Here is a 23,078-nt window from a genome sequence, read left to right as displayed (position 1 = left end):
TGTGCATATGGTTGCACAGCAAGAACATACGACAAATTAAAAAGTGTGTGTAATGTTGGTTTTACACCAAGATTATAAATAACAATGAAGTTTCTTAAATATTTCTATATTTAAACCATTTTTACTAAACTGAGCTATTTGAAAAAATGTAATTATAAAGGTTTTGAGTTTTTAAAAAATAGCAATTAAACATGTGTCACATCCCTACTGTAAAAAAAAAGTACATATACCCCTATTTTAAGCATGCAGCTTTTTACAGATTTCTTCTAATAAAGTAAATAGGACCCATACTATTAATACATCAATTAGATATGAAGAATATAATATTTTTATGAAAATTACAAAAGAAGGTCTAAACATTCTTCTGGAAGAGCAAGCTCCTTCTTTGATTCAGAACTTCGCCTCATAGAAGTGATAAAGGGGTCTGATGAGCAGAGCAATCTTCTCATTACATCTTCATTTGTAACTTTTCGAGAATATTTTCTTGTAAAATGTTCTCGAAAGTTTTTAACATCTTTATTTCTACTTTCCTGAGTTCTTCAGATAAGAGTCCAATTGGAACCGGCTTGTCTCTTACAACTTGATGTAAATGTACGATCATCTTGTGAACTCCAGCAGGCATAGGATACCATTTAAAATGTGTTACATATGTTTTAAATGTATATTTGCAATATATTTCAAGTTTATCTGGGTCAATTGGGTGCTTACAGGACAGCACACAAAGGATAATAAAGAACCTTTTAACAAGACCTTTATCAACTCCAAGTATTTCAGCAAAAGTTTCATGGCTTCTAAATGCCCTTCTTGCTGTGTTTCCATCATTGGATGTACCAGAGCCACCACTTCTTGGCACATCAACAACAAGTCCAAGTGTATTTTTAATTTTTATCTGAATTTCTTTTTTTCTGCTTGCAACTATTTGATTCTTTTCAGGTGTATTTGCATGAAAAGATCCATAATCATTATATCCTGGTCTTCTTCTCTGTCAAATATGTAACAGACATTCAAAACAGCGAATCCAGAGATGGAGAGTGTGGATTCCCAGGTCTAAAGACATCTGATTAGTTTGTCTATTATAAGTAATTTCAAAGCTATTCATTTTTTTAGGCGTTAATCCGCAAACATTGCAAACTTGTTAGTCCAAAGAATAACATTAGTTTCCTGTATTTTAAGTTGCACAGGTACAACATGAAAGAAACAAAGATTCTTCAACTGGAACTGGAATTCTGTCCTCTTCATCTTCAGTTCTCTGTTTATAAACAGACTGTTCAGTTGAACCATCAAATCCAACTTTGCTTGTAAGAAGAAGAGTATTGCAAGGCTCAGGTAGTTTTGATTTATCCATGACTTTCCAAATCCTGTTTGCAGTGTGATCCATTATTCCTTGAAGATTCACAGAAGCACTGTAGTCTGAGGTAACAATTCCGGAATCTGGAATGCAATCATTTTTAGCTTTCACAATATAATTGTAGGCAGGGTATAACATGCAACCTTTATCTAAGGCCCCTTGGCGAATAGTTTGATAGTCAGCCCTACTCATTCTACAGTCTAACATTAAAGCTAGAGCATCTTCTGGTGAGTAGCTTTTAGAGCATGATATATTGCAGGATCCATCAATTTTACTTTCCATCAAATGTTTCAGAACTTGGGCGTCTTTAATTCGTCCTTCTTTGTTGAGATTAAGAATAAGGGCATGAAACAGGATTTCATTGGTAACTCCTAATTTTTTAATAATGTCTGACGATCTTCTTTTCTTAGACCTTATTGAGAGATCTTTAGATAATTTTGATGGTGCACCTCGTTGTAAATTGTTTATTCTAACTTGCTGTTGAGGTTCATTTACAATAAATTCCATAGGTAACCATTTCTCGTAACGATTTATAAATCTTATTAAATTACTTTTTAAAGTCTTTCATAAACTTTTCAGTTGACCTAATCTGATTGTGCTTGGGATAACATTGAGAAAACAATATACTAACTTCGGTTTGTGCTTCCTCACTAATTAAACTTACATATTTATCCTCAAAGACATTTTTGATTACTTTAAACAAGTAATCAAAAATGTCTTTGTTCTTCATATAAAAACTTGGTTTCACCACTTAATAGTTATTTGATTTTTTGTGAATTTTATTTGTTTTGATTGTTTTGTTTATCCGTTTTTTCCGCTTTTATTCTGGAATATTCCGCTATTCGTTTTCACGTTTGAAACTAGAAAAAACAATATTTCAAAACATTGGGAGTCAAAGGGGAGCTGCATTTTAGTCTAAATACATCATGTTTGGACTAACCCTACAGGTACAAAAGCAAACAAAAGCAGCCAAAACTTTTTTTACATTTTTCTAAACACGCTATTTTTTCAAAAGCAAAAAATTTCAAAGTGGGCAAACCTGGGCGAAAGTTTTCCTGGTCGATCAAAGTTTTATTTTTTAACAATTTATTTAAAAAAGTGTTTAAAAAGCGGTAAATTGTGTCTTTTGTAAGCTTTTTTACATTTCTAAATTATTTTATGTTGACCATCTACATTTCCTAAGAATATTCAAAACAATTTTCATAGCTTTGATATCTGTAGGAGTCAACATGTATAAAAGTTTGTAGACAGATTTTTGCCCGAAAAAATGTAATTTTCTTCAGTCTTTGAACTTCGAATCCTCCTTAGTCAAATTTTTAAAAAAATTACGGACCTTCAAAATTGAAATCTGGTCTTCACATAACATATATAATTCAACTTTAAGATTTTTTTTATTATAAAACAATATATATTTTTTTATTTATGGCATGGTCCTGGACCACTGTGCATTGTAAAATAAAATGCTTTAATTCATCTAAGGTTATTTGATCCCATTATTCCATTATTTTTTATTTTAACTTATTGATATTAGTAAATCACTTTTGATTTGCATAAACCAAACAAGCTAAGCTACAATATATGTTTTCAATAGGATTAAAGTTCGGGCAATAGGATTAAAAGATACGATTTTCAATAGGATTAAAGTTCTTGGAGATTATTGAAAAATTTGTTTTCTTTGTTTGTTCCCAATTTTTTGGATGAATTGAGCTATGAATATTCATCTAGTAGAAATATTGTAATTTTGCTACTTAGTTTTAAAAGTAGGGTAAAAAGCTTTTCCGATGTAGTTTTATATTGTCTTCTTAATATAGTACCTTTACAAAATAATTTGCTTGAAGATCCTCTACTTCCAAAGGCTCCCCAAACCATTAAGCAATCATCTCCAAAATTATGTCAGGATAAAATATTTCCTTCTTTAATCATCCCAATAATATTGATAACCATCACACCCATCTTAGTTGAACTTCCTTTCATTAGACAATATAACAACATTCTGATCCTACCTTGTTTCAATCTAATATCTAGCAAACTTATGTCTACTTTCTTTTGTTTTTTAAAATTTATTGCTTATCTCTTTAGCTATGGTGTGATGCCATATTGTTTCATTTAACGAAAACGGAATACCTTTTCAGACCTAATAACACTCTTAAAAGCCTATAGATAATCAATACAGACTCCTATTCTGCATCAACGTTTTTATACCATCAAGATTCAAAATAATCTTTATTCTCACTAGAAATCTCTGTTTTAGAAAGTTTGTGGTATAACCGCAGTAGTATACCAAACATTTTGGATAATATATTTGCTCCTAATTGAAGACAATCATTCAAGGACAATCCTATCGTTTAAACAGGAAGTATCAAATATCAGTCTTACCTTAGTGGTTTCTTTATTCTTTCTCATAACTGGCCTGTGCGCTAGATTGTTTGCTTTTAGTGATTTAATTGTCAGGAACTCTTCCAATAATATTATCTATTTTATATTCATTAAAAAAGGAAACTTGGTAACACATCTCTCATCAGTATGCATAATATCATTTTCTAATTTATGTACCACAAACTCGTCAGTTCATTGTATTTTCTTCACACTCCAAGTTTTTTTTAAATCACCTCATAGCTCATCTTTCTCGCTACGCTCATCTTTTACACTTCTCAGTAAATTAGCATTAACGCCCAAGTTCAGGATTATCTTCTCATCAACATTTCTTTAATTAGGCGTTGAGCCACGTAATACCCATCCTAGAATAGACGAGTCACAATCTTTATGGTACAAATTACATCCAATCTTTAGGTCAATTGGATAATCTTCGGAACAATCTTCAAAATCAGTTAAATTTAACTTTGAAATGTGCGGGTAGCTTTTACACGTCCGAGATAAATCGAACCTTTCTAATATTTAAATATAAATTTGTAATATTTATAATTTTTATAAAAATAGTAAACTGTCAGTGTATATTGAGGCTCTATTTGTGCCAGTTATTTGTAGCCTTTGTACATTTTTATGCTTTACCTTATGTTTTTAGCAGTGTAATTACTTAATAGACCATTTTTCTTTATAATTATATCCTCTCGTCTCATTGTCTTTAATTTCAATCTTTAACATACATTTTAAGTAACATACAGCCTCTGTCTACCATTGTCAAATAATATTCTGAATTTCCCACGCTTACTCTCAGAGTTATTAAAAAAAAACTTTTCCTTTGCTATCTCTAATAAAATGCTATCAGATACATATACAGGAGTTGCACTAGTTTGGGTTCGCTACTTATTGGATATATAAATGTGGTGTTTCCCATTGTATTCAAATCATAAATTGTTAGAATGACAAAATTTTGACATGAGCTAACATCAAACAGATAAAACATCACTTTTGCTGTTTTAGAATTACAATTCTAAAACTCTCCAGCAAATTTTCTAGAAATTAAAAGTATTAGCTTATCTGGCTGTTTCTCGATAAGGATAGCAACTAAAGAACAGCCAAAATTTGATGTTTCTATTTTAAGGGATTTCAGATAACGCATACAGCTATCTCTATCATTGTAATGTTTTCTTAAATCTTCTAGATCATTGATTTCTGACAAAGAATCCATATATACTGAAACAAAAACATGTAAATTCCAATTTCTGCTAGTCGAGATGTTATTTGCCTTTTTAAAACTTTCTGAACTTAGTGAAAGTCCTGAAATACAGTTAGAGAGATAAGTATTTGAACAAAAAATTTAATTGTTAAAAGTAAAGTTTTTGATGAAAATTTGTGATTACAAATTAACTGAAAACAAATTAACCAGGATTTCAGGGAATAAGAACAAAGTTACGTTAACTTTCTTTGTCCAAAATTTAACGCTTCCTTAAGGCGTGTAAAAATCTAGACGAAAGATAATTATCCAAACATAAAAAAAATTTTCCTGAGAGATGATTAAAAAAAGATTTTTAAGCAATAATTCAATCTACATTATCATAAAATGAGTAACCGCTAATAATCAACTAATATTTTTAAAAGTTGTTTTCATTTGTCATTGAAACCATCAAAAATGGGAGTTAAAATCAAGGAATGTTTGCAAGCTCGGCTCATCTTTGTTAAAGACTTGTTCAAACAGATTAAACATTCAGATTTTTACAAGAAGCGATTGGAAGGCATTAGGAACCATCAGCAATTTGGCTAAAAACGTTTAGCAGAATCTTTATCTGAATTACAAATTTTTGATATCATACTTTTTAATATTAGTGCCGACAACGTATGATAAAAGCAAACTACTCTTGGACTCTCCATAACGTTTTTTTTAACTTCCCCTCGGTCTAAATAGTTAACAGTTCCTCGTCAATATTGTTTAATTTCTCGTAACACTCGCTGAGAAATTTTTTTTGAACATGGAAAAAAGTAGGATAATTTTTGAAGTTAGTTGGCATATAAAATTAGTCCTAATAAAAATAATTTAAAACGAAGGAAAGAAGACGAACAAAAGATAACACACCCTCCCATTCCTTAGCATAATTTATTACTACGTTTCGTATTAAGATAATGAAAGAAGAATCAATGAAAATTAAAAAAAATTAAAATGTTGATGTTAGAAAGAGGAGAGAAACATTTTAACAAAGAGCTGAGAAACGCAATTGAAAAAGGAAGACCTCGTGATGCAAATACACACGTTAACAGAACGGAGATGTTAATATGTATCCCCCTTGAACAAAACTCGGTTCTCTTGTAAGATGGTATCAAATGAGCGAATTTTCGGCGGGTGTATAATATACGTAAAATATATATATATATATACATATATATATATATATATATATATATATATATATATATATATATATATATATATATATATATATATATATATATATATATATGAACAAAAAAGTTCATTTGTCAGTAATTTTATTTGTTATTTAGGTTTTTAAAAAAATTATCATTTAGTCGGAAAAAGTAAAATCAGTCGTAATGAAGCGATAAGTATCGTTATCGTTTGAGTAACGATATGAGTTTCGATATTTATCGTAATTGAACGATAAGTATCGTAATGAATCGATATATATCGAAATATTATCATTGCATATTTTTTGGGTACGATATTATCGTAATATAAAAAACTTATGATACACACATTCCGATATCTTATCGCATCGTATCGTAATAAGAAAAGTTTCGATTCGCAGATGCTTTGATTTCACGAACTAAATCGCCGGTGTTTAGTGACAACCAATCCTGGCCCATCATAATCTCTTTATCTAAATGAAAAGAATGACTATGGTCGTACTCAGGTGATTTAAGGCATGTCTGACTTTTATCAGTGTTCGTTGTACAATTTGGGATTTGTGGTACGATTAGAAAATCCGACAATTTTTATAAACTTCCGGCGCTGCCCGTAACACTACTAAAAGGAGGCGTGTTTGTTTATTGGTGGATAAAAACCTAGTCTCCTGTATTTGAATTTTTTTTTTATGCGAACAAACGATATTTTAATTTTTTTTAATACTAATTTATAGTTTTGTAAGCATTATTTTTTAAAATTATGTAAGCAGGTTTAAGTAAACAATTTCAATTTATGATTATTTTTCAAGATTTTATGAGTGTGGGGCAGTATGGTTATATTTACCAGGCTAATGACAATTTTTTTGCTTGTTTTTTCACTTGAACTTTTTGAATAATTAGTTTAATTTTCTCTGAAAGATAGCTTTTAAAAAATGGTGAAAAAGAGGGAAGGTTGAAGCCCCGCTGAGGTTGAAGCCCCGCTGAATACATATTAAATGCTGTACATGCTATGCATGCATTTAATACATGCTGCTTAATACATATTCTCAAAGAGAGATTGCCAAAAAATTTGGTCTCAGTCAGAAAGCAGCTCATACTGTCAAGAAAAGACTTGATGAAGGTCTGACTTCGTCTTTAAAACGCTTAATCTCTGGCCGGAAATCATCAATAATAGCTCGTGCAAAGTGAGTGTTGTTAAAGGAGTGTAGAAAAAAACAGGAAAATGACCAGCAAGCAGCTTTAAGGTACACTGGAGCAACATAATATCAGGGCTTCCACCAGTTGTGTAAGGCATCATCTCATCCAGTCAGGTTTTTTTGCTCTGGATATTTATGTCCTAAAAATAGTGATTTTCATTAGCTTGTATCATGTTAGAAAAAAACTACAGCCTCCTCAACTTTGGAAAAATGCTAAAAAAAGGCAAGATGAAGTTAACTGTAGCATTTTTCTATTCATCTACAAGTCCTTACATGTTAGTTTTCTGATTAGCTTCAATTGTCTGGCCAAAATGTAAGCAGCTTGTTACATTTTAGAAATTAGTTATATCTAAAAATATATTGGCCACTTAACTAAAAAGTCCCATTTTCAGCCATTTGGGGATAGCTTGTAAATTTTTTAACAGTTTGTATTGATCTGATATTAACTGCAAATAAGGCTATTAGATCTAACTATATAAAAATGTAAACATTACAAACTTATCATGTTCACAACAAAAATGGCAGCATTTTTTAATAACCCTATCTTTCAATTATCAGGGTTGAATAGCGTTATTGGAAAACAGTGCCCCTCCAACCTGCCTCCTTGCCCATGTGAGGGATGTAACCTATCATAAGTCAGTTCTTAAAAAAAAAAATGATATGGTTGGTTACTTTCTCCCTGATCTGGTCTTTACTGGACAGGGGCATAACTAAAGTGGTAATAACTATATAGAGCCCTGCATTATTGTTCAAAACTAGCATAAATACATATACAGTTTAAACAACATTAAGTTCTATTATTGCTCTTAAAAAAAAACAGGCCTTTTACTTTAAAGAACTTAAATAACTGGATAGCGTTTTCTAATGCTTTTTCAAAAAAAGTTGAAACCAATGTTGGCCAGAAGATGGCGGTGATCAGAGCTCTTAGCTTATTTAATACATGAATATAATTAATGAATATAATATTTAAAAAGAATATTAAATACCAAATGTATTTTTTTTAGTAATATGTATTATTTTACTTAAATTTTATTCTTTGCAATATTCCAGCTCTCAATAATTGAGTCAAATGTTTATGATTTGTTATTCAGAACGACTTTCAAAACTATTAAGAGAATTTTTTGATAAAAATGCATTATTAAAATGCATTGTCAAAAAATATATGATATATTGTAAGTTTACATTTTTGAATGTTGATTAACTCTTAATGTTTAGGGATAATCACTCTATAGTTTAAGATATAAACGCGTTTAAACGCATGTAAAAACACCTTAAAATGAAATTCATAATCTATTAGTAAATTTTTGAATACAAAAATAAATAATGAACAAACTTCTCATATGTTTGACTTAGCTACAACTCATAACCATTTATTTTTAGACTAAACCTATTTCAGCAAAGTATGTCTTTATCACCTGGGTAAAGAACAAACTGCCAAACTAACTGGAAAAAAGCTTAAGCAGCAATTAACAAAGCTTATCCTATTCAAAAACCAATGAAAAATATTTTTATTATATCATATATATATATATATATATATATATATATATATATATATATATATATATATATATATATATATATATTTATATATATATATATAAATATATATATATATATATTGTATTAGCATGAGAAAACCAATTTTTTTTAAAAATAGTTTTCTCATTATTTTTAAAAAAAACCTTTATTTTCATTAAAGTATTAGAAAAAAAGATAAATAAAAGTACATTGTAGTATAGCATCATTCCCAAAAGGAGTCAAAGAAGAATTCTGTATTTTCTAGAACATTGCCATGCATTTATATTCAAATGGAATCTGTTAAAATGGAGAAATCAAAAGAGATTTTCTTGATCATGTAAGAGGTGTATATGACCAACTGTTGGTTACCTACAACTTAGGATTTGGAACTGAAAGTGCCAAGGTGAATTAATTTTTTTAATGTAAAATGCTAAGCAAGTGTGTACAAATTTCATTATGTGAATTTGTTTCAGCAAAAGGTTTTAAAAAAAATTCATTGCCGTTATAGGTTGGTAAGTACTGTACATTTTCCGATAAACGCCCTGAATTCAACGCCTTAATTATTTTTAATTTTAATTTGACTTACTCAAGCTCAAGTATTAAACGGTTGTATTGAACGATTTTCCGTTTGTTTATATTCCAGTCCGTCTAAGGGATCTGGAATTGTGAGGAGCAGATGGATTATATGCTGAAAAAGTAAAAAGAAAACTACAGCCTGAAACCTTTGGAAAGCGAATAAAACTGTGGAAAAGGCTGGTGTTAACTCTAAAAGTTATTTAAAATATTTACTAACAAAAAATATATATTTAATCAGATACCAAGCGCGCATTCAAATATTTTTGAAAACTTCAACTACTTCAAAACTTTTTTTAGTATCTTTTCTATGTGAATTTGATCAGTATGAGATATCAAAGAGATCTTTATTATTTAACCACGAATTAAAGAAACCTGGGTAATCAAACCCATTTTATTAGCACTTTTGTTTGAGTTTTCTTTAAGATTTTTTCTATTCTGCAAAACACCTTGTTCTTTTTTTTAATAAATCTGCTTCGCAGAAAGTTCCACGTATCTCTTTTTGTTTTTATAATGGTTATTCTTATATGTAATTAGGGTTTGAATTTTGTGCTGTATATATTGGGAATACATTTTCAGTCCATCTAACTGTGAATGTAATATTGAAGAGTGTATAGTATTATTATTTTCTTTAACTAGATCATGCAAGAGGTTCTTTCATTTATGTGTTGAATTTGGCTGTAAAATTTTTCCACATATTTTTTTTACCGTGCAATTCCATCTTTCTACTACACTCAACTTTTCTTCACATTCTTTTGAGTACAGTTCAACTAAACTTCTATGAGTTTAAAATTAGCGTAAAAATCTATTAGCCGAAACTCCCATTGCTGGACTTTAGGGTCGTCTATAATTTTGCGTCATGTGCTAGCTAAGTGGAAATAGAGATTCATGTGTCTGTGATGATTTGTTACCCGGCCTCCCTCGCAAAGGCTCTGAAATTTAAAAAGTTGAGATATCTTATTCTTTTTTAAAGGTAAAGTTTATTCGTTAAGTTGATACTGCTTTACCAAATTATTTGAGAAAGTTCTGGTGAGGAAATGCGCGGATTTTCTTATTTTGATTATAGGATTTTCCTGCCGTCTTGATGTAAAATAAAACGTATAAACATTCACAAAAATGATATCAATAATTATTCCATATGAGATAGTTGATTTATTAGCATGAAATTCTAAAATAGACAGTCCTGTGAGGTGGGAGAATCAAGAAAAAACAACGATGAAAAAAGACAAACGCAAGATGACTCGTCAAACCTTCGTATAAATAAATGATAAAGCGAAAAGGGTTATGTTAAAAACATCAATGATGAAAAGACGAACACACGCAGACTTATTCAACCTGCAATGTAAATAATTGATAAAGCGAAAAGAAGAAAAGTACTAAAAACAACGATCGGAGAGGACGTACCCAAGATCAATAATCAACCTGTCAAGTAAGTAAATGATAAAATTTACTTAATTCAGGTTGATTATAAGGGTTGAAGATGACTCGTCAACTCTTCGTATAAATAAATGATAAAGCGAAAAGGATTAAGTTAAAAACAACAACGATGAAAAGACGAACACATGCAGACTTATTCAACCTGCCATGAAAATAAATGATAAAGCGAAAAGAAGAAAAGTACTAAAAACAACGATCGGAGAGGACGTACCCAAGATTAATAATCAACCTGTCAAGTAAGTAAATGATAAAATTTACTTAATTCAGGTTGATTATTCATCTTGTGAAAGAAGAAAAGTTAAAAAAATAAATAAACAACTGGGATAAGAAGACGAACTAACAATTAAACCAATTAAGAAACATGAAATCATTTAACACGCCGCACAGTAACTGAAAACAACAACAACAAAAATGGCAATAAACCCCTCACAACTTTTTTTGTAAATATATTGGCCTTTTTTATAATAATAATAAATTACAATGATTATTTATTTAAAAAGTAAAAATAGTTTTTTTCATTAAACTTATGATGTTTTTTTTATGGTTAACAGAAGTTAAAAATTTTCAATTTAAATTTTCAATTCAATAAAAAATCTCTCATTTTTCAAGGAAATCTGAAAAATGAGAGATTTTTTATTAGTAAAAATGGAGACTTTTTAATCTAAATATAATGTATTTATTCTACATTATTTTAGAAAATTCATCTAATTTGAAGAAAAAAAAAATCGCAATCTGATTTTTTTTTTAACAGTGGTTTATTATATCAAAACAAATGAAAATGGCGGAAAGCAAGTTTTTTATGGACTCATTCACATTTTGTATTGTTTGAATTTGAGTTTTTTATTTGTATAACTTGTTTTCATATATAAAATATAGTTTCAAGCAACATAGTTTTGTCCTCATATGCTACTTAAAAATTTGTTAAAATGTCTATATTAATAATGATTTATTATTTGATAAGTGCTACATATTTGAAATAGCTTTACTTAACAACTTCTGTATTTCCTGTAATATACAAGTAACATTATTTACTTAAACATTATGGGAAACTTAATTTGATAATTGTCAAAGAAATAGTAACATAAAATGTTAAACTGCTTAAAGTGAAAATTATATAAAGTACTCAAAATGTTTCTGATATATATTAATGATTTTATTAAATTGGTGATTCTTAAAAAAAATAACAATAAAAAGATTTGATCTTATCCGGAATGTAAGTGAATTAGGAGTGGATATATTAGAATTATGGAAGGATTTACTTAACGAAATCAAATAAAGCTGAAGAAGTTAGCAAAGAGATCATAAATATTGGAAAGGCTACTTTAGCTACATTTATTTCAAAAGTGAAGAAAAAACTAATACAATGTGGTAGAAATTATATTTCATTTATAGATAAAAAACATAAATGCCTTTAAGAAAATCTTATGACAATAAAAGAAGCCACTTTGGTTCTGGAAGACCCCATATACAATGGGTGGACTTGGAGAGCGCACCAAAGGAGAAAAAATAAAAGAATTAGGTGTTGAATATTATGCTCTATTTTTAGTCTCTGGAAAAAATTAAATACTAACCTAAAATTTTTTTTTTTTTCTGATTTCAGCTGCGATCCATAATATTGCTAAAGCTGTGTTTATATAGATGGTATAACAATACCAATAGTTGCAGCTGAAATAAATGATGGCGATTCTCCCGGAAGCATGCAAATATCAAGTAGATTAACTAACCAAAATGTTGTGCATTGGCTAAGAAATTCTAAAATTTTAATCAAAAGTATTTTTTACGCGTGCAGCCAAACCTTACGAGCGCGTGAAAGCGAACGAACACGTATATACGCGTCAAAAGTGCGCGTAAAAAATGGTTTATTTTACAAATTTGGATTCGTTGACCCAAAAAACTATCATTTCCACAAATACAATGTTTGTTTACAATTTTTATCAAATTTTATTGAGCTTTTGCCGTTTTTTAATCATCCTGAGTCACTGTGCGCCGGCCTCAAAGTCCGATGAAAAAGAAAGCTCTTTTCTGAGCATTCAAACAAAAGTAGTGGTAAAATTAAAAGATTTGCGTCATCATCTTAAGCCAAGAATAGGATCCTGTAAAACGCTTTGTAAAGGTTTACTCCTTTTCCTGGCTTAAGATGATCACGCAAAGTTTTAATGGTTTGAGATTAAAATACTAGTAGATGCATTGACTTTTGATTTGTAAGTGAAAACCCCTTAATTTTTTTTTGTCTGAAAATCAAAAGAATAAAACTTACCTATGTAATGTTAATCTCGATATTGAAAACTTTATCCCCGAAAAAATATCAAATAACTGCAGATTATGCTTTCTTAATAAGGTAAGATTTAAAAAAAAGATTTGCAACAATCATCTGTTAAAGCCATCTGACATGAAGCCATGCTTTTCCAAATAGTAAGATGTCACTAAAACGCGACAATTAAAATAAAGAATTATTATTTAAGCCAGTAGTGAAACTAAACGTACAGAGCTCCTCTTTAAAATAACTTAAGAATATTAAATCTCAAAGAACGATAGAGAAGTTAATACAACATCTATGACGTTCTTTGAGGTTTAATTCATATTACTAGTTACAAACAAACAAAAAACAAATGTAAATTTTTAAAAATATTACTACTACAGTAATTGTTTGATGGTTTAATGTCGAGAAGGGTGTGTAGATACTACAGCGGTTCATTTTTCAGCCAATCAAAACTTTATCATATGCGATTGAAATAAAAAATAGTGATCAGCCGTAAAAATTATTCCCATTCTCTCCATTTATCACACTTTATTCCCACTCTCCCCGATATTCCCACTCTCCTCTTAGACAGCCGGATTAGAATTAGTGCTGTTACGACTTTAAATTATTCGACTGTCGACTAAATCGATTAATGTATTTTTCAAAGTCGACCAAAATTGACTAATTTATTTTTAAAATCGACTAAGTCGACTAAATGTTGATTTAGTCGAACTGTCAAGCAATATTAAACTATATAATATTATAATCATATAGTTTAATATTGCTTGACAATTTATTTTTTAGATGCTATGAAACAAATAGAACTTTAAGAGAGTAAACAAAAAAGCTAGGTGGTATGCAATACTTTTATAAAAAACACATGCTGTTGTTTTATCAAGAGCATTTTCTTTGTTCAACTTTAATTCATCTAATCTATTAGATGAATTAAAATCGAATAAACAAACAAAACAAAACGGAAATTAACAAAGTAAAGAAAAAAAAACACGAATGGGCATTTTGTATCATTTTTTACAACAATTAAAGCCAAAAATTAACAAAAAATTTAATAAAAAGCGGTCGCGCAGACATGTGGGGGCAGATGGGGCGGCTAAACTCTTTTTGGGGTGGCAGATTTATAAAACTTATTCGCATCCTTAACTGAGTACCATAACACATTACCTAACATTTTGTTTTAAAAAGCATTAACTGGTTACTACGATGAGAAAAACGAAACGTTAATGAAGTGGTGCTGCATACAATAAGCTAAGAGTTCAGTTAATCTGATACAGCAAATAAGATTCAATGTTCTTTACAAGATAAACTACTTATGAAGATGTCTCTTTACTAGCATCATAACAATATTATAGATTGATAAAATTAAATGAATTCGATAATAACACTAATGAAAATATCCATTGATAAAAGGTGAGTTTTTGTTATTTATAATAATCCTTTCGGATCCAGGCTCCAATGTTTTATAAATAAGTTTTCGCAACATCAAATTAGAGGAGTGCCAAACCAACAGATTAAAAGTCAAAGGTAGGTTGGTAAAACATTTTGTATTTCCCTTGTAAACGATCTTTAAAATTAGGCATCGGCGGTTTGACTTTCCGTTCATGATGAGTAATAACGAATAAAGTACAAACTTCTATATCAGTCATTTGAAATAAATCGACTTTTAGAAAAATTTTTACATTTAGACCTACAAAGTCGCAAGATTCAAGAAAAAGTTTTCGATAGCTTACATTTTGTTTCAACCCTTGAAGACATTGCGCAGAATTACTATTCGTTTAAAACCGTTAACCTAATTTTTAAAAAATAACAAGCTAAAATAAAAAGCAAAATTGTCGCACTTAAGACTTTGTTGTTTTAAACGCTTACAGAGTTCTATTTTAATAAGCTTCAGAAATTTGTCTTTTATTTGTTATTACTCGTTTACAATGAAAAAACCGCCGATGCTTAATCGAAATGTTTTAAAAGTAAAAAAATAGAAAAAAAAAAAAGGGAATAGCAAACAAATTTAAAAACATTTCTTTTTTCTATGTCGTTAAAGTTCGTAGAATAAAAAAAAACTTTGCTTTTTATGATTGTATACTAACTTAAGAATCCTTAGCAAGTTATCCATCTCATGTTGCATCATTACTGCTCCGAAAAATGGCCGTTGTTAAGGTTTCCTAGTTAAAAAATGCTAAGATTAGATCATTTTAGAATTAAAAGTCGAATGATATTCAATACTTAGACTTTTTTTTTTTTTAGCCATCCTTTAAACAGCCAAAAACTTGATCAATCAACATGGAAGTTATTTCGATCCAAGTAGTTATTTTGACTGCTTTGCTTTCAAGTGTTGTTGCTGCCCCAACGTATGAATTTGTTGTAAGTTATTAAGCTTATTCAGAGATAAAAAATGGGATTTGAGATCCTAGGAATGTCAATTTAACTATTGCTGTATTAAAATATAGATCTGTTGATGCTTGCATAATGTAATGCTGCATGCTGGCAGAGTTCTTTTTTGTGCCATCTTACCTTTTTGTTAAATCAAATGTTTAGTGCCCTGCTGGAACTGAACTAATAGGACGACAGGATTGGACTAACCAGCAGCCAGTTGGAACAGCATTTGCTGGTTTTACTTGCTGCCCTGAGGGATATTCAAGTGAGGATGATTATTAATAATGTAATTTGTTGTGCAAATCTCGTACTAAAATTTATATGCTTTTTACTCTTCGGTGAAGGCGTCTCAAACAAAATGAGAATTTAAAAAAATGTTTGGACAGCTAACATTACATGAAACTTATAAGTTGTATTATTTGCATCATACTTTTTATGATTTTCGTTCATGTATACAATAAGTTTTTCGGCTTGTATTTGCACGCCCTGACATGAAATGATCACTTATGCTCGCGCAAAATTTTTCGCAATTTCTTTTTGTAGAATTGCATTATCTCAACGAAAACTACTTTTGCTGCGAAGCTGGTTCCGGTGCACGTTGCAGTAAGAAGTTTATTTTTAAGATTTAGATTTTCTTGTGATTGTGATGGTTTTTTGGTGATTCAAATGATAAAAAGTTTTCAGCATATTTAGGTGTAATATTTTTTGTTTTAAGGCAGTAACATGTGCAGATGCAACAGCGGAGTATTAAAGGGCGGAGTTATTCCGACTATAAACAAACTTAGCAGCTAAATGACATTTCGCAAGTTTATTAGTATGACATTTCGCAAGTTTATTATAACTAGAATAAATTTAAAACATTTTAAATGATTTTTTCTTTGATTTGTTGTCATTCACCAGTTTCACATGACGTCATTAAATTGCGTCATTTTACATACGTCACACTAATAAGCGAAAAGCTCAAAAAGTGGGCATAAGTGGAATTTTTTTAATACACCATTTTCATTAATTTTTTTTTACAACTTATTAGAAAAAATATCAAATGATAGGAAAAATATATATTTTGGTTCTCTCGTGTCTACTATCCTAGTCAGAGAAGCATTTTTTCCTATCTGGTAGAAGGTAAAAAAAGTTCGCTAAAGTTCGAGAACTTTTAATACATTTCTAAATTTTATTTGTTTTTACTCATTTAGATGATTTTTTTACTTATTTTTTTTATCATTAAGTTTTATTTAGGCATTCTTTTATCTTTTTCAAAGGTAAAAAGCCTAAAATATTGAATATAGCTTTTGCCAAATGAGTAATTAAAATATTAGGTGAAAATATAAATTTTCCGATAAATATTGTTTTTGAAAATATTTTATCTCAAAAGTTCCGCAGAGTTCCACCCTGAAATGACATTTTTATCCTAGGGGATGTTATCATGGATAACTAAAAAAAAAATCAGCTGCCCCAAATTGCCTGAAATGGATTTATGGGCATAAGTGTAAAAAATATAAATCTGTGTAAAATATTTCCCCCTCCCCCCCACAATGAGGGGGTTGTAAACTGTACGTGGTCATTACTTCTGAACGCCAAAAGATTTTTTTATGAAATTTGAATTCTATTGATAAAACTAAATTTTAGTTTAAGTTTTGAAAACAATTATGTTTAAAATACTTTCCCGCCTCTGAAAGGGTTAGAGGGGGGACAGTATTTTAAGTTTTGGCCGCTTTTTGACCATTTCGCTTCACTGTGCGTCAGTTTAACCTAATTTTGGCAGCACGTTTTCTAGTCGCTATTTACAAATATCTGGAGATAAATTACAACTTTTCTAAATTAAAAATAAAAAATGCGTTATGTAAGAGTCACATTTACTAAATTAAACCACGAGTTTGATTTAAACGTTTAACGAGTTTTCAATTAAACCAGGCCTTTAAAATAGTCCCCCTATGCACTTAGCAAGTAATAGCGGCAACGGATTTTTTTTACGGGAAAAAGCTTTTGTTGAAACAAATTCACACAACGAAATTTGTATACTATCAATATATAAACTATATGATAATATACATCACAAATTCACTACAGGTAATAGTTTAGTTAATCATGACACTTTTACAATTTTAAAGCTGTAAATAGGAAAAGATAACAAATAAATATGTTATTGCAGCTTATTTTTTGTTTACTGTCTATTTTGTTTCCTTTTAAATTAAATTTAAATTTTGTCGTAAATATTTATAATCGGAATTGCTTATCATGTAAGAGACTATAAATGCATTTCCACTAATCACTTTTAGCTTACTTTTGTTTGTAAAGTGAACTTACTTTTGTTTGTAAGTGTTTGTAAAATGAATTCTAAAAGACGAATTTTCAGTTACCAAGAAAAATTTCTTCTGACTAATCTAATTGAAGACTACATATACATAGAAGAAAAGAAAACGGATAGTGCCTCCCTTAAAAAAAAAAAGAAAAATCTTTGCGGGAAGAAGTAGGGTAGGGCGGGGCTAGTTGAGCAATTTTTACTAAATCTAATAGATCTCTTGAATGGTGCATCGGATTTACATAATTTTTACACTATCAGAAAAAAACCTTTATTTGTTTGAGAAAATATTCCCTAAAGTTTACCGAGCTGCTCAACCTACCCCAGCGGGGTAAGTTGAGCTCAACCTACCCCAGCGGGGTAAGTTGAGCAGCTTTTTGCAAGCTCATTTTTATGTGAGACAAAATCCGAGCTCCTTTTATTCACCAGAAAACCGTTGTTTACTAAACGCTCGCCATGCAACAAGCTTAATGGCTTTAATTGTGATGTCAAAATTTTTGTCCTTTAATTGAGTTCTAATTTGAGGTTTGTCAAATATGCTTAACATCACTGCCCAGCCAACCAATAAGTATGGGTCCCATAAGGGTTGCCGCTGGGATGCCCATAAGGGTTCCATATGTTCACCGTTTTTTTCCCGTTATGGTTCCCATGTAGGCATATCTGTTAGTTCACAGGGTACCTTCTGGGATGCCCGTAAGGTTCCCTTAAACCATGGACCTATAAGAGATGGACGTGCAACCTATTGTTTTTTTTTCGAACCATGCTCGTTGCGCATTGTTACAAATCTTTTGTTTTAAACAAAAGAAACTAAATTATATTAAAGTCAGTCAGATTCGTCGAAACTTTTTGGCCTCCTCTAACCAGTCACATCAACTTCCTTTTAGTTATTCAAGATAACAGCAATTGAATCAGGTTTTAAGCTTAATTTTATATAACTATATATTCTTAACATTTTAAGATACAACGCTGATGATAATATAGAAATTGAGATCATTTACTTAATTACTTTAGTACATGTATAACTAGAGATGTATTAAATAATACAAAATATCAACTAGCTTTGTAACTATCTAGAGCATATTGGTTTCATGTCCAGGGAACTACTCCATCTACTATATTGCTGTAGACTTCCAGTTTATGAATATTATAGAAGTTTCTATTTTTATGTTCAACAACAGAAATATATGCAGTTAAGGATAAATTACTTATACATAAAATGAATGTAAATACAATAAAGAAAAAAATAATTTGTCATAGTTTTAATGAATTTAGCAAAGCCAATTTATGGCAAACCGCAAGAATAACTGAGTATTTAATTTTAACATAACATGATTTAACAGCTATATATAAACTAGTTTTTATTTGACGAAAAAAAATGGGTTATATGCTTTTTATGACAAATGAAATAATATATGAAATATGAAAAACTAAAACATGAAATATCTGGCCGCATTTTGCAAGATAATTATAAATTTGAATGACTTTTTTAAAGGTTTTGCTTTATCAAATGAATTATAAAAAAGCCCATTAGAAAATACACCTTTTAAAAGAATAATGTTTTAATAAAATTTTTCCCAATTTCTTTTTGTAGCTTTGCATTATCTCAACGAAAACTACTTTTGCTGCGAACCTGGTTCCGGTGCAAGTTGCAGTAAGAAGTTTATTTTTAAGATTAAGATTTTCTTGTGATTGTGATAGTTTTTTGACGATTCAAATGATAAAACCTTTTCAGCATATTTAGGTGCAACATTTTTTTTTTTCTTAAAGTGGGTAACAGATGCAAATGCAAAAGCGGAGTATTAAAGGGCGGAGTTGTTCCGACTATAAACAAAATTAGCAGCTAAATGACATTTCGCAAGTTTATTATAACTGGAATAAATTTCATTAAAAGTTTTAAAACGATTTTTTCTTTGATTCGTTGTCATTCACCAATTTAACATGACGTCAATTAAATTACGTCATTTTACAATACGTCAATTTGACCTACTTTAGGCAGCATGTTTTCTAGTCGCTATTTACAAATATCTGGAGATACAACTTTTCTTTTTAATTTAGAAAAGTACAACTTTTCTAAATTAAAAATAAAAAATACGTTATGTTAGAGTGACATTTAAAAAATTAAACCACGAGTTTGATTTAAACGTTTAACGAGTTTTCAATTAAACCAGGCCTTTAAAACACCCCCCCCCCCTCCCGATGCACTTAGCATTCAATAGCGGCAATGCATTTTTTTTTACGGGAAAAAGCTTTTGTTGAAACAAATTCACATAACGAAATTTGTATACAATCAATGTATAAATTATATGATAATATAAATCACAAATTCAGTACAGGTAATAGTTTAGTTAATCATAACACTTTTACAATTTTAAAGCTTTAGAAAAGAAAAGATAACAAATAAATATGTTATTATAGTCTGTTTTTTGTTTACTGCCAATTCTGTTTCCTTTTAATAAATTGTAAATTTCGTCGTAAATATTTATGACCGGAATTGCTTATCATGCAAGAAACTATAAATTACTAAATGCATATCCACAAATCACTTTTAGCTTACTTTTTAAGTGTCTGTAAAATGAATTCTAAAAGTCGAATTTTCAGTCACCAAGAAAAATGACTTCTGATAAATCTAACTAAAGACAACAAATACATCGAAGAAAAAAAGGCGGATAGTGTCTCCCTTAAAAAAGAAAGAAAAATCTTTGTGGAAAGAAATGACACAATTAATTAACAGCCAAAACATTGGAGTTAAAAGAGATCAAAAGAACTAAAGAAATGCTCGATGAACTCAAAGCAAAAAGCTAGAAATCAGACTAGAAATGAGAAAGATCAATATTAAAACGAATATTGACTTTAGGCTAGAACTAGAAATTCAGGCTAGAGACATACTGAGCAAGAAATTAATGCGATTTAAAATGCCAATATTAAAATGAATATTGACGCTAGGTTAAAACAATAACGTGCTACGTTGACTGGATATTTGGAGATATTGTTAAAGATTTTAAATTTTTAAACTTTAAAAAGAATCTCAGAATGGCACTTAGTCCAACTTTTACAAAATGTGTTTGGTATATACGTTAATGCACAATGCAAGTGCTTGCCTATATGGTTCAACAACAACAATTTATTTGGATTGCCAGCCATCATCACTTTCAGACTATTTTAAATAACTTTTTTATGAAATTCAAAACAGTATATGCATGCTGCTTCACTTTTTTTAAGGTAAAAAATTGCTTAAAGTTCTCAAAAAAGATGCTTACTGTTGTTTCATAGCCTGCATCGTGCTATTTTGTTGCTGCATCATCTGTTGCATGGTATTTGCTTGTGCTTCAACTTCTGTTCTTTTAATTTCAAGCTCTTCTTTTCTTATATTTACTTCAATTTCACTCTTGTCTTTTAAATAAGCAATTGTTTAATTGTCATTATTTGCTGACATTCCTGTAAGTTCTTGTCGATTGTTCCACTTCTCAGTTTCACTTAATGTCTCTAATGACCATTTACGCCTTTCTTTTGCTTGAACATTATCCGCATCAATCTTTGCATTATTTTTCACTAATTGCTCTTGAAGAACACTTTCAGATTGCTGATATCTCCTATAGACATCAGCAACAACCAAATCATAATCTATCAAGTCACATGTCATTCCACTTGCTTTTTTTTTTTCTTCTGTATCTTTTCCTTTAAACTTTTCAATCAAAAGGTTTACATGATCACAAGTCAATCTACCAGTAACTTTAAAACAAGGTTCAGGTAATCCAATAAGAGAATTGCATAATTTGTCCCATGAATCCCCTCTTTCTTTTGAACCACGTTTAAACTGCCAATGCTCGAAGGTCAAAACTTCCATTAATTATCTGGAATCATGCAGCGGAGTTCATCGCATTAAAATGGAATAGAAAAGACTTTTTTTTAAAGTTAAATCATAATTTCAATAAACATGCCAATCAAAGGATTAAAAAGCCTTGCGCATACAAAAAAACTTTATTGGATACCCCTAAAGATTACAGACTTGTTAAACAATCGCAAATTAAATGCAGTTACATTTAAAATATTACCTTGTAGGTGATGGTGAAGATGATGTAATTTTTCAACATGAAGATTCCATAACAATTATAAACTGGATTAAATTAGAACATATATATAAATATATATATATATATAAATATATATATATATATGTATATATATATATATATATATATATATATATATAAATATATATATAAAAATATATATATATATATCTCTATATATCTATATATATCTATATATATATATATATATATATATATATATATATATATATATATATATATATATATATATATATATACACAAAAGCAATACAAACTTTGTGGCAAAATTTTGTGCGTAAAAATATTAACGTTTTCAAAATTACTTTACGTTTTCAACAAAACGCTAAAGCTTTAACTTTTACGTCCGGCCTAAAACTTTAAAACGCGAGTAGCGGCTTACCCTGAGCTCACGCATGAGCATTGCCAATATTTTGTGCCTAGACATCGCAGTTGCAATTGGCCTTTTGATTTCGTAAAGTCGATATTATTTGGTCCCGGTAGCATCCTATAATCCTTTGCGCCTAAAATTACACTATTTATCGAGAGTTGGCATTCGTTAACATTTCTAAATGGGAACTGATTGAAAATTAAATAAGAAATCTTCTATTTCTATGACGCGCACATAATATAAATGTAGTTTTTTTGGACCGCACAATTTAATGGCGATCGGAATTAAAATGAAATTGACTCGTAAATATTTTTCGGATTAACAATCCGAATTTCAAAGAGAATTCAAAAAACAAAAATTCGTTAGCAGTTTGTAAGTTAATTTTCGGATTATGATTTGTAAAATATTTAACTAATGGATTGTTATAATCCACAAAGCAAGTCATATTGACATTTTGAGGATTTCACTAAACACCTGCGTATCGCTATCGAGACGTCGAAACTAACCGATATATCGATAACGATAAGCAGATGTTTTTTTCTTTAAATAGTTTTAACAGTTGTGGTTAATTCAATTAATTTTCAGGAAAGTCCACTTTTTTTAGTAATAATAAATAATTATTATGTAATTAAAATATAGTCTTGCTAAAATGTTGCCGCTAATTGTTACGAATGGAAACTTTCGGCCTCGGGAGCGCTTTCGGACGAAACCGAATCTGAACTTTCTGGTTCAACAACCTTTTACTCTTTCTGTTTCGGCCGAAATTTCGGTTCAAACCACTACGCAGTGGGTGAGAATTCACTTTTTCTGGACAAAACTAATAACTCGTTATATAAAAATGATTAAAGAGGCATTTTTGCACCG

General features: G+C 29.7%; 1 protein-coding gene, 1 long non-coding RNA gene and 1 pseudogene across 2 annotated transcripts; 2 read left to right on the top strand and 1 right to left on the bottom strand.

Moving 5' to 3' along the window:
- The first annotated feature begins 14,474 nt into the window (after nucleotides 1-14,474).
- On the top strand, nucleotides 14,475-16,321 carry LOC149893736 (uncharacterized). The gene is made up of 5 exons (XM_090099982.1): nucleotides 14,475-14,608; nucleotides 15,326-15,442; nucleotides 15,617-15,719; nucleotides 15,998-16,057; nucleotides 16,170-16,321. Exons 2-5 carry the CDS (start codon nucleotides 15,362-15,364, stop codon nucleotides 16,244-16,246), a joined length of 321 nt encoding a protein of 106 aa, XP_089956108.1. The 5' UTR covers nucleotides 14,475-14,608; nucleotides 15,326-15,361; the 3' UTR covers nucleotides 16,247-16,321.
- Nucleotides 16,322-19,337: 3,016 nt separating this feature from the next.
- On the top strand, nucleotides 19,338-19,618 carry LOC149893735 (uncharacterized). The gene is made up of 2 exons (XR_016445232.1): nucleotides 19,338-19,404; nucleotides 19,521-19,618. It is a non-coding gene; the product is annotated as an uncharacterized LOC149893735 (long non-coding RNA).
- Nucleotides 19,619-20,958: 1,340 nt separating this feature from the next.
- On the bottom strand, nucleotides 20,959-21,612 carry LOC149893734 (uncharacterized; annotated as a pseudogene).
- Between the last annotated feature and the right edge of the window lie 1,466 nt (nucleotides 21,613-23,078).

The sequence above is a fragment of the Hydra viridissima genome, unplaced genomic scaffold (genome assembly GCF_058129835.1).
Source record: "Hydra viridissima isolate aposymbiotic clone 2 unplaced genomic scaffold, HvirCarnegie_v1 scaffold_1, whole genome shotgun sequence".
Taxonomy (NCBI): domain Eukaryota; kingdom Metazoa; phylum Cnidaria; class Hydrozoa; order Anthoathecata; family Hydridae; genus Hydra; species Hydra viridissima.
Note: the sequence above shows the minus strand (reverse complement) of the source record. Positions and strands in the feature narration are given on the sequence as shown.